Source organism: Artemia sp. Qi Xiang Cuo, chromosome 11 (assembly GCF_049724085.1).
Source record: "Artemia sp. Qi Xiang Cuo chromosome 11, ASM4972408v1, whole genome shotgun sequence".
Lineage (NCBI taxonomy): Eukaryota > Metazoa > Arthropoda > Branchiopoda > Anostraca > Artemiidae > Artemia > Artemia sp. Qi Xiang Cuo.
Window position 1 is genome coordinate 12,385,330 of NC_142804.1, and position 13,695 is coordinate 12,399,024.

The 13,695-nt window shown below is 35.5% G+C and overlaps 1 protein-coding gene across 4 annotated transcripts in view; it reads left to right on the forward strand.

Annotated features, from left to right (window-relative positions):
* The window catches only part of LRR (capping protein regulator and myosin 1 linker 1 leucine rich repeat protein), a 236,230-nt gene that overhangs the window by 97,585 nt on the left and 124,950 nt on the right, over positions 1-13,695 (forward strand). For all 4 annotated transcript variants that reach the window (XM_089096290.1, XM_089096291.1, XM_089096292.1 and 1 more), the window contains exon 16: positions 314-451. In XM_089096290.1, the coding sequence (XP_088952416.1) occupies positions 314-451 (138 nt within the window). The remainder of the gene's footprint in view (positions 1-313; positions 452-13,695) is intronic.

The window sequence follows — 13,695 nt, forward strand, 5'->3', positions numbered from 1 at the left end:
CTTTCTTTCCCTCCTACCCCTCTCTCTCCCCCTCTCGGACTCTTACTCCCCCTCTCCCTCTCTCTCTCTATCCATCTCTTTCTCTCAATCTCTCTCTATCTCGCTCCATCTCTTACTCTCTCACTCTCTCTCTCTCTTTCTCTCTCTCTCTCTCTCTCTCTCTCTCTCTCTCTCTCTCTCTCTCTCTCTTTATGATCTCTCTGATATATCTATATATATATATATATATATATATATATATATATATATATATATATATATATATATATATATATATATATATATATATATATATATATTGTTTTATTTTTAGTGGGAACATGATTGGAGATGCTGGAGCTAGGCTGTTAGGGAAAGCATTGCAGATTAACACAGTTCTTCAAACGTTGATAATTGACCGAAATTCCATTGGATTTCAGGGACTTTCTGACATTGTTTACGCTCTTGAAAGGTAATACCAGTTAAAGAATTTACGTTAATCTCCTAAATATAATTGATTTCTAAGACCCCTAAGTCCTTCTATAATTGAGGGGTTTCAAAATAAAATTTTTCCTTAACTCTCTGATTTTTGTTGTTAATACATATCAATCTTTTATCATATCAATTCTTTTGCCAATTGTGTAATATCTACTCTTCTCAAGGTAATTGTCTTAACACACCTTATAATGGGATTTTCAAAATGGAATTTTACCCTTATGTTTAAGATGAGGTGTCTATCGACAACAGTTGTCTTGTCAATTTTCAAGGGACAATGACACCTCATAATGGTATTTCCAAAATGAAATTTTACCCTTATGCTTAAGATGAGGTGTCTATCGACAACAGTTGTCTTGTCAATTTTCAAGGGACAATGACACCTCATAATGGTATTTCCAAAATGAAATTTTACCCTTATGCTTAAGATGAGGTGTCTATCGACAATAGTTGTCTTGTCAATTGTCAAAAGGCAATTATTTTCTGGTTTTGTCTGGGAAAAAACCATCAAGAGGAATTAGCATAAGAATATTGCACAATTCCGCATAAAGGAGCCCCCTTTCCCCATGCAAAATTGTCTTTGATCCGGATGGAGTTCTAATTCTACATATTTAAGAATTCTAGATTGAAAGTGTCAAGCCCATATTTGTTAAAATATAAAGTTTTATTCGAGAAGAATAATTATGGGTGTATGTTCTATATTTTTTTTTCTTTTGGCCAAGACTTTTTGTTTCAAATCAGTTGTCGTCGAATATTGAGAGGCGGCTTATTCAAACGGGACGTTTTATTGCCGATATCGAATAAGTAAAGATTTCGTTTCAGAGGCAACGCTGTAGCGTTGCCTATAGTAAAGGCCATACGGCTCCAATGTTTTATTATTTATTTATTATTTATTATTTAATTTTTTCCAGAGGCACTTCATATAGAAGGTGTTGTCGTAGAAACTTCAAAGGGGGATCATTCGATTGGAAATTGAGAGTTCTAGTGCCCTTTTTAATAGTCGAAAATTATTGGAGGGCAACTAGCCCCCCCCCACGCCCATCATTCCCCCAAACACATCTAATCAAAATTTTTAGATAGCATAGTTGCTTTTTATATAGAAAATATGTTTTTGAGGATACCACCTCACATCCCTCAGGGCTCGAGTTTTAAGCTATGCCCTGTGTGTATCTAAGGTTCTTGTACGAGGCATTGCCGTAGAAACTTCAAAAGAGGCTCATTCATTTGGAAATTGAAGAGCTAATGCCCTTTTTAATAGTCGAAAGTGATTGGAGTGTAACTAGCCCCCCTCCCCCCCCCCACACACATCATTTACCCAAACACATCCAATCAAAATTTTGAGATATCCAATTTGTTCATAGTATTTGATTTCCACAGAGAAAATATACTTTTGAGGTGGAAACTCCCCCAAAACCCTCAGGGTATGGGTTTTAATTTATGCCCTGGGGACAGATAAGGTTTTTATAGAAGACTTTGTCTTAGAAACTTCGAAACAGGCTCATTCGATTGGAAATTAAAGGGCTAGTGCCCCTTTTAATAGTCCAAAATGATTGGAGGGCAACTAGCCCCCCCCCCAGGCCCATCATTCCCCAAAACAACTCCGATAAAAGTTGTGAGATAGCCATTTTGTTCAGATTACTTGATTCACAAATAGAAACTATATTTTTGAGGAGGACACTCCCCCACAGCCCACTGGGCAAGAGTTTTAAGTTATGCCCTGGGTTCATATAAGGTTTTTATAGAAGGCGTTGTCGTAGAAACTTCAAAACATGCTCATTCGACTGGAAATTAAAGGGCTAGTGCACTTTTTAATAGTCGAAAGTGATTGGAGTGTAACTAGCCCCCTTCCCTCCCCCCCCCCACGCCCATCATTTCCCCAAACACATCCAATCAAAATTTTCAGATAGCCATTTTGTTCAGCGTAGTCGATTTCCACATAGAAAATATATTTTGAGGAGGACACTCCCCCACAACCCTCAGGGCAAGGGTTTTAAGGTATGCTCTGGGGTATATAAGGTTTTTATAGAAGGCGTTGTCTTAGAAACTTCAAAACAGGCTCATTTGATTGGAAATTAAAGGGCTAGTGCCCTTTTTAATAGTCGAAAGTGATTGGAGGGCAACTAGCCCCCCCCCCCACGGCCACCTTTTCCCCAAACACATCCAATCAAAATTCTGAGATAGCCATTTTGTTCAGCGTAGTTGATTTCCAAATAGAAAATATGTTTTTGAGGAGGACCCCCCCCCCCCCAGAACCTTCAGGGCAAGGGTTTTAAGATATGCCCTGGGGGCATATAAGGTTTTATAGAAGGTGTTTGATTAGAAAAATAAAAAATTGTAACTTCGATTGGTAATTAAGTAGGATAGGGCGCAGTTATATTGAATACCATGTTTGAAGGGCAATTTACCCCCCCCCCTCCCTACGGCCATCATTACCCCAGATACACCCCGTCAAAATTTTGTGAATAACCGTTTTTGTTCAGTATAGTTGATTTCCGGATTGAAAAGATATTTTTGAGGAGGACACTCCCCCACAACCCTCAGGGCAAAGGTTTTAAGTTATGCCCTGGGGGCATTTAGGGTTTTTATAAAAGGCGTTGTCATAGAAACTTCAAAACAGGCTCACTCGATTGTAAATTAAAGGGCTAGTGCCCTTTATAATTTTTGAAATTAATTGGAGGCCAAATCGCCCCCCCCCCCCCCTACGCTCATTATTTACCCAACCCCAACCACTCAAAACTTTACGATAGTCATTTTGTTCAACGTGGTTGATTTGAAGATAAAAAATATGTTTTGAGGAAGAAACTCCTCCAGAGCCTTCAGGGCAAGGGTTTTCACATTTTCCCTGGGGGCATATAAGGTTTTTATAGAAGGCGTTGTCGTAGAACCTTCAAAAAAGGTTCATTGGATTGGAAATTCAAAGGGATAGTACCCTTTTTAATAGTCAAAAGTGATTGGAGGGCAACTAGCCCCCCCTACGCTCATCATTTTCCAAAACATATCCAATCAAACTTTTGAGACAGCCATTTTGTTCAGGGTAGCGGTTTTCCGGATAGAAAATATGTTTTTGAGGAGGAAACTCCCCACAACCCTCGGCACGAGTTTGAAGTTATGCCCTGGGGGCATATAAGGTTTTTATAGAAGGCGTCGTCGTAAAAACTTCAAAACAGGCTCATTCAGTTGGAAATTCAAAGGGCTAGTGGCTTTTTTAATAGTCGAAAGTGATTAGAGGGCAACTAGCCCCCGCCCCCCCCACGCCAATAATTCCCTCAAATACATCAAATTCAAATTTGAATATAGCCAATATGTTCAGCGTAATGGATTTCCAAATAGAAAATATGTTTTTGAGGAGGACACTCCCCCACAACCCTCAGGGCAAGGGTTTTCTGCTAAGCCCTGGGGGCATATAAGGTTTTTATAGAAGGCGTTATTGTAGAAACTTCAAAAAAGGCTCATTCGATTGGAAATTCCGAGGGCTAGTGCCCTTTGTAATAGTCGAAAGTGATTTGAGGGCAACTAACCCCCCTCTCACGCCCACCTTTTCCCCAAACACATCCAATCAACATTTTAAGACAGCCATTCTGTTAAACGTAGTTTTAAGTTCTGGAAATTAGATCTTTGAGGATTACAACTCCCCCAAAGCCCTCAGGGCAAGGGTTGTAATTTAAGGATTCTCCGAATCCTTCATATTATTTCTTATGGAACGATGCTCGTATAAACTCTAGAGGGCTCGTTTGATTGGAAATTGAAAGTTCTTGTTCACTTTTTAAGAGTCAAAAGAGATTGAAGGGCAACTAGCCCCTCTCCCTCCTACACCGCCCTCAATGCATCAGATAAAAATTTTGAGATGGACATTTTGTTAAAATAGTTCAAAGTTCTGATAACAAAAACTCCGGTGTCGACACAGCCCACCAGGGCCCGGGGGTAGGCGTTGTAAGTAATGCCCTGGGGCTTAACTTATTGAGGGGGGGTTTATAACTTATGGGAAGGGGGTTTGTATGGGAAGAACACGTAGGATATCTATCATAATTATCTAATTATAAGATTAAAATACATACTCTGTGATAGATACAAAATTGCTTTGGCACACAAATTCCTATTAAGGTCAATTCCAAACAGCCGTGATACCTTTGTGTCAACAAGTGAAATGATCTAAACACCCTTATTGGAGCTATTTTTTCAATACATTCATTGTTGTCAATCACTGTCCACAAGTTATGCAAGCTGTCAATTGTTCATATATAAGATTTTTATCAAAGAGGTAATCGTATTTACTTTGAAAAAGGCCTCATTCGGTTTAAATCGAAAGTTCTAGATCCGTTTTTAAAGCCAAGAATAGTCAGACTGTAAGCACCCCCCCCATGCCAAAAAAAACTTGAAACTTTTGACAAAAAAAAACGAATAAAAATTAACTAAAAAAAAAACTTTCCGACAAATAAGTTTTCAAAGAAAAATGAATGCCACGTTAAAATCAACCTCAGGAGATACATATGCTTGTTAAAATTCAAAATAAAAATGACCAAAAATCACTTTTAAAGAATAAATGTAACCAAAAGCGAACAGAAATTGAATTAACAATCATAGGCAGAAAGATACAACAATTAATAACATAAATGAATAAATATATCTTAAAGCGAGTAATGCTTGGATTGAATATGAAAATCTAGCTTAAAACGAAAACAAATATTTTGCTATTAAAGTATAAATGAAACTTAAAACGAACAGAAATTAAATAAAAAATCAATGCGAACAAAACATACAATATATATTATTGTATGGCTATTTCGTTTGTATGGCTATTATTATTGTATGGTTTGCTAGGCTATTTCGTTCTGCACTACCCCTTGTCAGAAAATATCTTGTACCTGCTGCATCAAATTTTGCTGCCTCAACACTACAGGAATGGGGGTCGGGCAAGAATTTCAAGGAGAGTGTTAACGAAAATATTAGATCTTCAGCAAGAGCCGTTGGTGAGCAATTAAAATCTCGGAAAAATAGGGAAGGATTGAAAATGATGCGTGCGCGTCATTCACTCATCAGTCTACACCCGGGTAGGAAGCGAAGGACATCAACAAGGAAAGTAATTAATAAAACACGGCAAGCGAGTAATCAACAGAAGAAGGAGAAAAAGAAAAAGATCGTTAGATCAACGGAGAGCTTTGTCCTTTAGGATGACCGACCTCCATCACAGGGAATCAAATTAATCAATTAGTTCCTCATTGAACCTAGTTAATGATGAAAACAATTATTCCAGTCTCAAGTACGGCTACTATGAACAATTTCACCCCCAACAACCCCTCTCGGAAAATATACACTTTCAAATATTTTCCAATGAAGACTATTTCATTGATTTGTCATCAACATTTATTGATTTAAATGTTGCGGTGAAGAAAAAGTCAGATAATACAACTCCAAACGCTGGCGATGGTCTCTTCTATGAAAACTGTATTCTACACAATCTGTTCAAACAAATTAATGTATTTATTAATGGAACATTGGTGAGCACTAGCAATAATTTATCCAACTCTTCAAGCTACATACAATTTATGATGATGACGTCAAATTCGTATAAGGAGATGAAAGTACAATAACCGGTGTCTGAAAACTAACCAGGCATTGTTAATAACGGCGAGTTTATGCTGCGAGGAGACGAGAATTCAATCCGATTTGAATATTAAATGATTAGATGTTCAATATGTCTTAACGGTTACCCCTCAATGTCAAGGTTGATGGAAAGCAGCAACTGACTCCATTAAATTTCAGACTAGAAAACACACTTCTCGCAGTACCCGATGCAAATGTCATTATCACATCGGCAATTCTCCTCGTCCGAAAACAGCAGGTTATGAGCCCTGTTGCATTGGCAGTGAAAAAACTAAAAGCCAATGGCAACAAAATTAAACTTTTTGTCCTCCATACAATCACCAATCAACATCACAGTCCCACCGGCTCTTGTAGCTATAGTAATTCATCATTAATCAATGGAGAAATCTCATCAAAATTGGCTTTGGCCTTTGTGAAGAGTGGCAGTGTTGTTGGATCCTGGACTGAATCCCCCAATGATTTTAAAATTTTTGGTCTATAGAGCCTCGTTCGTATAGTGAATATTGGGCCGTTTTAAACTCTACCTATGTATAAAATATCCTAGTATACCTTGTATAAGCTGACTACGCGAGCCCATGACCATTACTTTATTAATCGCGACTGGGCTGACTAAATCTATGCATCCAATAAATAATGGGGTAATATTGCTGGACCTTTCGGGGACTCATGATTTTCGCACTGAATAAACAGGGAATGTACGTTCAGAGCGTACATTTGCCAATGATTTTCCTGAGAGCATCGCGCTAATTTCACTGAGTCAATTTGAAACCTATTGGGAAATCACACCCGACGGCAGTGTTCTACTAGACCTAGCACCATGAACACAAACCAAATAATCAACGTATTTAGTATGGATCCATACATGTCCCAGTACAAGTCCTATTGTATACCATCGGACTTCATTGAAAAAATTCCAAGTGTTAACAATACCCTAATCATTGTTAATAGCAGTCCATCAACATTGAAGACTGGCCATTGGCTATGCATCTTTCAAACAGCGAAGAATATTGAATTTTTTTATCCTCTTGGCCTATCATATAAATTCTACACGCCATAATTTATTGAAAGCAGTGGGAAAACCATTATTCAAAATCAACGAAGAGTACAGGATTTAACGACTAAGACATGTGGCTTTCACGCACTACTCTTTTTCATGTTCAGATGTCGTGGATATACCTACAAGCAGTTTCTCGACATCTACGTTGACTTACCTCGATTGAACGACTTTCTAGTGGAAAATATACTTACAAGCGTATTTAATATTGATTTTAGTGCCCTAAGAATAAAATGTTCTAAAAATGTATGTGAAATTGTTTATTAATAAATGATAAAAATCTATATACATGATAAAATGACTTTTCTACTCTTTAGATTTCATCTTCTACTAGGTATAGGTATTTGTCGACAACAACTATTATAGGTAGATTATCCGATTTCACAGTATACTGATCCTTATGTATTGCAATATCAGAGTCACATTTTCTACACTAGAGCGTAACTTGAATCCTATCATATCTCTTTGTATAGTCAATTATAGTACTTTCATTTGTTCTATAGAATTCACATTTTTCAATTTGCTTATTTGAAGAAATTTCACAAATAGTGTCCTCAAGTGTCGAATCACATTTCGTTACCGCCAAATAAAAATCAGTGGGCTTATAATCATAACACCCATTGTATTCACAACGATGACGTAGAAACCATATTCTTTTGTTGTTCCAACAGTTAAATCTCTGACCCGGCTCTTCCTCCCAGAACAACCTAAAACCACGACGATACCAATCTCGTAGCAATAAACTAAAATCACGGTTGGGATTCTTTCCAATCATACCGGGATATGTATTCTCCCACTGATTACATTTATCATAGTGACAATTGGAGCATAGGTGTCCTCTAGGATGAGAGTCACACACCTCTTCAAGACAGGAATTACAATCTTCAATTTGTACAGCATATTCTCTATGCAATTTACACGGGTTGCATAATCTACACTTTTCATCATACTCATCAATCATCGCGCAATTCTCACATGATGACCAACTGCCCAGTGTGTACATGCATAACGGACATGTATGGAACATTTTCTCATGTGTTGACACTCTCACCACCACAATGAAACTAAACTAGCAACAACAAAAAATTGTCTAAGATAGAGAGAGAGGAGTAAATCATCATTGAACACCATCTTTCTCATGAAAAAAAGTTCCTAAATTTCTAAACTAATGTTTAAAAGCATATCCACAATATCATTTTGCCGTGTCGTGATCAATATATCAATAAATTGTGTAAATGCATTTGGACCACGATGTAGAAGCTTCATACAATAGTCTAATGATGGAGAATCAGTTTTCATTATATCGACAATCATTCCCCGAGAAAATATCTTCCTTTGAATAGATAGCTCTAGAAAATCATCATCTAGAATCAAAAGTTTTTCCATCAACACTAGATTCCTCATGATTCGCTCTTTCTCAAATCTATCCATTTTTAGAGTCCTAACACTCTCACAACCAACTACAGACTAACCAGAATTTTTTATACTCTAAAAAATATACGCTAGTCTACTATAGAAAGAAAAATACCTTTGATTTAGCAAAACAATTTTATTGAGCATAATTACAACAATAATATTCACTGCTGCATTTTGTTCTCATCAATATATTTCGATAGAACATCTAGTCCTGACCGAAGTTTATTTATATGAACAATATTCACTTTTCCAGCAAAACATAGTTGTTCCTCCTGCTTAAATTTGCTTATTGATATCACGTATCTACCATACATATCGTCCCATTCAAGGCATAGTGTACAGCCACCGGTTATTTCCACAGCCACATTGGGTACTCGTATATCATTACTGCTACCGGCTCCATCATTAATCTCCAATAATGTAAATGCAACACTTATTTTTCTCTACTAATATCCTCTCAAATAAAGTATTCTCTTTGAATTCAATTCGCTTACTAATATGAATTGTAATGAAAGCCATTCCTTTTATTCAAATCCCAATCACCAATAAAGTTATCGTATATTGAACAACCTCTAATGTCTCTGATTGGCTCCTAAATAATGTCTACGTCAAACGGTACATTCATTGTGTAATTCTTATCAATAAAAAAAAACCTTGCCAGCTTTTTAAAATGTTCACGTGTACGTGTAATGACACACGCGTGGGTTTTCCTTGCGCAATTTCATGTATTTCTTCATGTGTAATTAGAAAATATAGAATGATTACTACTTATGACTTCATTTATGCTTATTTCAAGATTAAAATTTGCTCCTTACTCAAACCCAGTGCCCCCTTGGATGCAGACTTGCCGATGTTTCCGTTTTATTTTATTTCATCCCGTTATCTAATTTCAGTCTTAAGTTTATGACTGTCACTAAGGGAAAAAAGCAAAGGGCACCCAAAACAAACAGAAATTAAAATAAATAAGTCAAATTCAAAACGAGCAGAAATAAATATGAGTAGGGTTCTAAGCCCCAAGCTTTGTAAAAGTCAGAATATAATATGTACTTTACTGAAAAAAATTCTCTTAGATGTTTTCACTTTTCTAACTTTAAGAAATCAAAAATCAATTAAGATTTTAAGGAATAAATATCAGTATATGTATATTAAATTGACAATGCAGATTTTTTTCAGTAAATTCATTTTAATTTTTTCAGTAAAGTACAAGTTATATTCTGGCTTTTAGAAAGCTTGGGGTTTAGAACCCTACTCATATTATTTTCTGCTCGTTTTGAGTTTGACTCTTAATTATTTTAATTTCTGTTTGTTTTGTGTTTCATTTATTTATTGATACTGATTTATGGTAGTTGTATTATTGGTAGACTATTTGATTCTATTTTTGTTCATTTTGGCCCATTGGAGTTCTTTACTTTTTTTTAAGAACTTATTTTGTTGAAAAAGTTTTTTAAAAATTAATATCAAGGTTAGAGCAGACGAATCCAACGCTATTTAAATCTTCTTATCCTGGATAATAAACAAGGTGAGGAAGACATTAAGTCAAATATGAACTGGCGTCCTAGTATATTAAGTGGGCAACATGCCGGCTTTACCATTATATCGGGATATATTTTGAAATAGATATGATATTGTATCTATACAATTATATCGGTATTATAGCTGTTCAAAGATTGTTGTTTTCGACAATCCCGCCTACTTTCCTCTTCTTTCCAACACAGTGCACTTCAATGAAAAGAAATTATTCTCTTGTTTTTATTTTTATTTATTTAATAACAATTACTGACAAAAAACTTAAAATAAACACAGCCCCTCCAAATGCCACAGTAAAAACTATATCAGAGAATTATAGAACCCATCTTGCTGAGCCAGGAAAATAACTCCTTCGTCTGCGAACCAGTTTTCTTTTTCTTTTTTTTCTTTTTTTGTACGGGAGTGTTTGAAAAAAATAGCAGGTTTTTTTTCATCGCCTTTTGGCGATAGCCAACGACCTTTTATAGCCAACGATACGCGTTCTGGCCAAAAAAAAAAAGAATTAAAATTACCTTGGGTTTATCAATCTCCTTTTGCAACTACTTAGGTTTCCTTTAAGGCCACACCTTACATAGCCAATGATGCGCATTCTGACCACAAAAAATCTAAATTTTCTCAGATTTTCGCATCAGTTTCTGCAGCTAATTTACGGGCCACACCATATATAGCCAACGATGCGCATTCTGGTCACGAGACATCCAAATTATCAGTAGTGTAGCTATAACAGTTACGAGCAGGCCCATAGGCAAGCCATACAAGTGGGCCCACCATACAAGCGGGCCCATAGGGAATCCATACAAGCGGGCCCATAGGTAATCCATACAACCGGGCTATCATTCCAAGCGGTCATTACTGTGTCAATGAAAGAGAGCGGGCAGGTAGGACATTACTGTGTCAATGAAAGGTAGCGGGCAGGTGTGACATTACTGTATTAATCTATGAGACAATACAGGTAAAAAAAATCCATATTACCTTTTATACATGCATCATAAAAAAATCACCACGCCTTAAGGCTATTAAATGATCTTTTGATGAGAAGAATTGGCGTCCTAACATATAGCTCTTTACGCTAAAGTTAGAATTCTGTAATATCATAAGAGGGTTCATTCGAAACTTAAAGCGAATTTTAAGTTAATGATGCTCCTTACTTTCAGTTGAAATAAAGAAAAAATTGTTTCTTTTTTATTTAATTCATTTTAGAAGCAGCTATTAAATGATCTTTTGATGCGAAGAATTGTATAGGCTATGAACTCACTCGGACATAACCTTTTATACGCTCTTTACGCTATGGGGACTGCCTCCTCCTCGTCACCAAGATCTTTACGCTAAAGTTTGAATTCTGTCCCAATTCTTTAAGAACAACTCCTGAAACACATGGGTCTTTCAAGATAATGATGCTCAAGTTAATGATGCTCCTTACTTTCAGTTGAAATAAAGAAAAAATTGTTTTCTTTTTTATTTAATTCATTTTAGAAGCAGCTATTAAATGATCTTTTGATGCGAAGAATTGTGTAGGCTATGAACTCACTCGGACACAACCTTTTATACGCTCTTTACGTTATGGGGACTGCCCCCTCCTCGACACCTAGCTCATTATGTTAAATTTTCAATTCTGTCTCAATTCTTTAAGAACGAATCCTGAAACACATGGGTCTTTTAAGATAATTAATTTAAAAAAACTTTCCGAAAAATAGCTTTTTCAAAGAAAAGTAAAAGCCATTTTAAACTTAAGCTTAGGAGATACAAATACCTGTTAAAATTCAAACTCAAAACGACCAGAAATTACTATTAAAGAATAAATGAAACCCAAAACAATCATAAATTAAATAAATAATGATAGAAAAAAACATACAACGAGTAATAATATAACAGAATAAGTATATATTAAAGCGATCAATGCTTATACTGAATGTGGATATAATGTTTAAAACAACTCCAAATATTTTGTTATTGAAGAATAACTGAGGTTTCAAACGAACAAGTACCCAATGAAAAATAGTTGTAAAAAAGGCATGCAATTTATATTAATTTAAATAAAAAAATAAATGTTAAAACGAGTTGAAACTTAAATTGAATATGCAAATCAAGTTTGAATCGAATAAGAATAACTACAAACAAGAGTTTGGGTATCGTCTCACTGCAGAAGCATAAAACCTACTGCGTCATTGGCGCTTTACTGAAAACTAATTATATTACAATTGTTTTCTTTTGTACTTAATATTGAAAATACATAATAAAATTACAGTAAAATTATGAACTGATGAGCTTTTAGCAATTAATATCATTATGCATCAAATATTCAGTTTAATTTATTAGTTCTTTTCAAGATTGGTCAAGGCAAATATAGTTTCACTACAAGCTAAATTTGGATACTGCCCCCTTCTTTAACTGTAAAAACCTAAAGCCTTCTGCGTCATTGGTGCTTCACTGAAAACGAATTACTCGTATATTACAAATTTATTATTTTCCAGTTCTTACAGCATTGAAAATGAAAATAAAAATTACAGTGAAAAAAAACTTGAACTGATTGATCTTTCAACAATTAATATCATTATATATCTAATATTCAATTTGATTTTGTTTATACTTTCCAAGACTGTTCAAGAATAATAAAGTTTTTCCATTTTTTTTCAACTGTGCCATTCTTTTAATTAATCGTGTTAGTTTGTTATGAAAATATTTTATGGCTTCTAGGCATTTCTATTTGAGCTGAAAACTGCACCTCAAACTTTGTGGAACATGTATTTTCTTGCATGAAACACCAAAATATATTAAAATGTAAAGTTTCGGAGTGTTCCACCACTCGCAAGCAAGTGCCATTGGTCTTTTTGAATGCGCATGGTCAATTTAGGGGGTGGAGGGTAGGCTAATTCTCGTAGCAGCCCCATTCCGTCGTGTTATGGTTCACATTTTCAACACCTGGTTTTCAGAATATCATATAATATACCAAGCATACAACTATCCAAAATCGGTATCAATAAATAAATGAAACACAAGACGAACAAAAATTAAAATAAATATTAAAGTCAAACTCAAAACGAGCATAAATTAATGTGAGTGGGGTTCAAAACCCCTATGCTTTCTAGAGTAGAATAGAGTAGAGTAGAATATTTTTATTTATAACACGTACATAAATAAATGTCACAAAACAGCGCACATGCCTGGTGGCATACTTTAGCGCTGAAAATATTGCCAACGAAAATACACAGCCATTTTCTAACTAAATTTTACAACAACGAAAAAGAAAATCCTGATGAACAAAATGCTTAGCATGTCATAAGATATTTCTTCACCAGTCTTAGAAAATGTCGCTTGTTGCTACATTCTCGAACTGATGCAGGAATTGAGTTCCAGATTTTTGGGCCAATGTGACGGATGCTGAATCCCGCTCTCGATGTCGGGCGAATTTCGCACGAAAAGTCTGAACGATGCGTAGTAGGATAATTATGAAATTGAGAATTAGTTGATAAAATGCCAGAGAAATTTACAGGTAAATTACTATATTGATAATCATGACAAATACTAGAGATAGAAATTAAATGAAGTTGGTCCAAAGAGAAAATTCCTGAAGTCCCATATAGGTGTCTAACTGAAGTTCTGCAATCAATATTAAAAAGAATCCT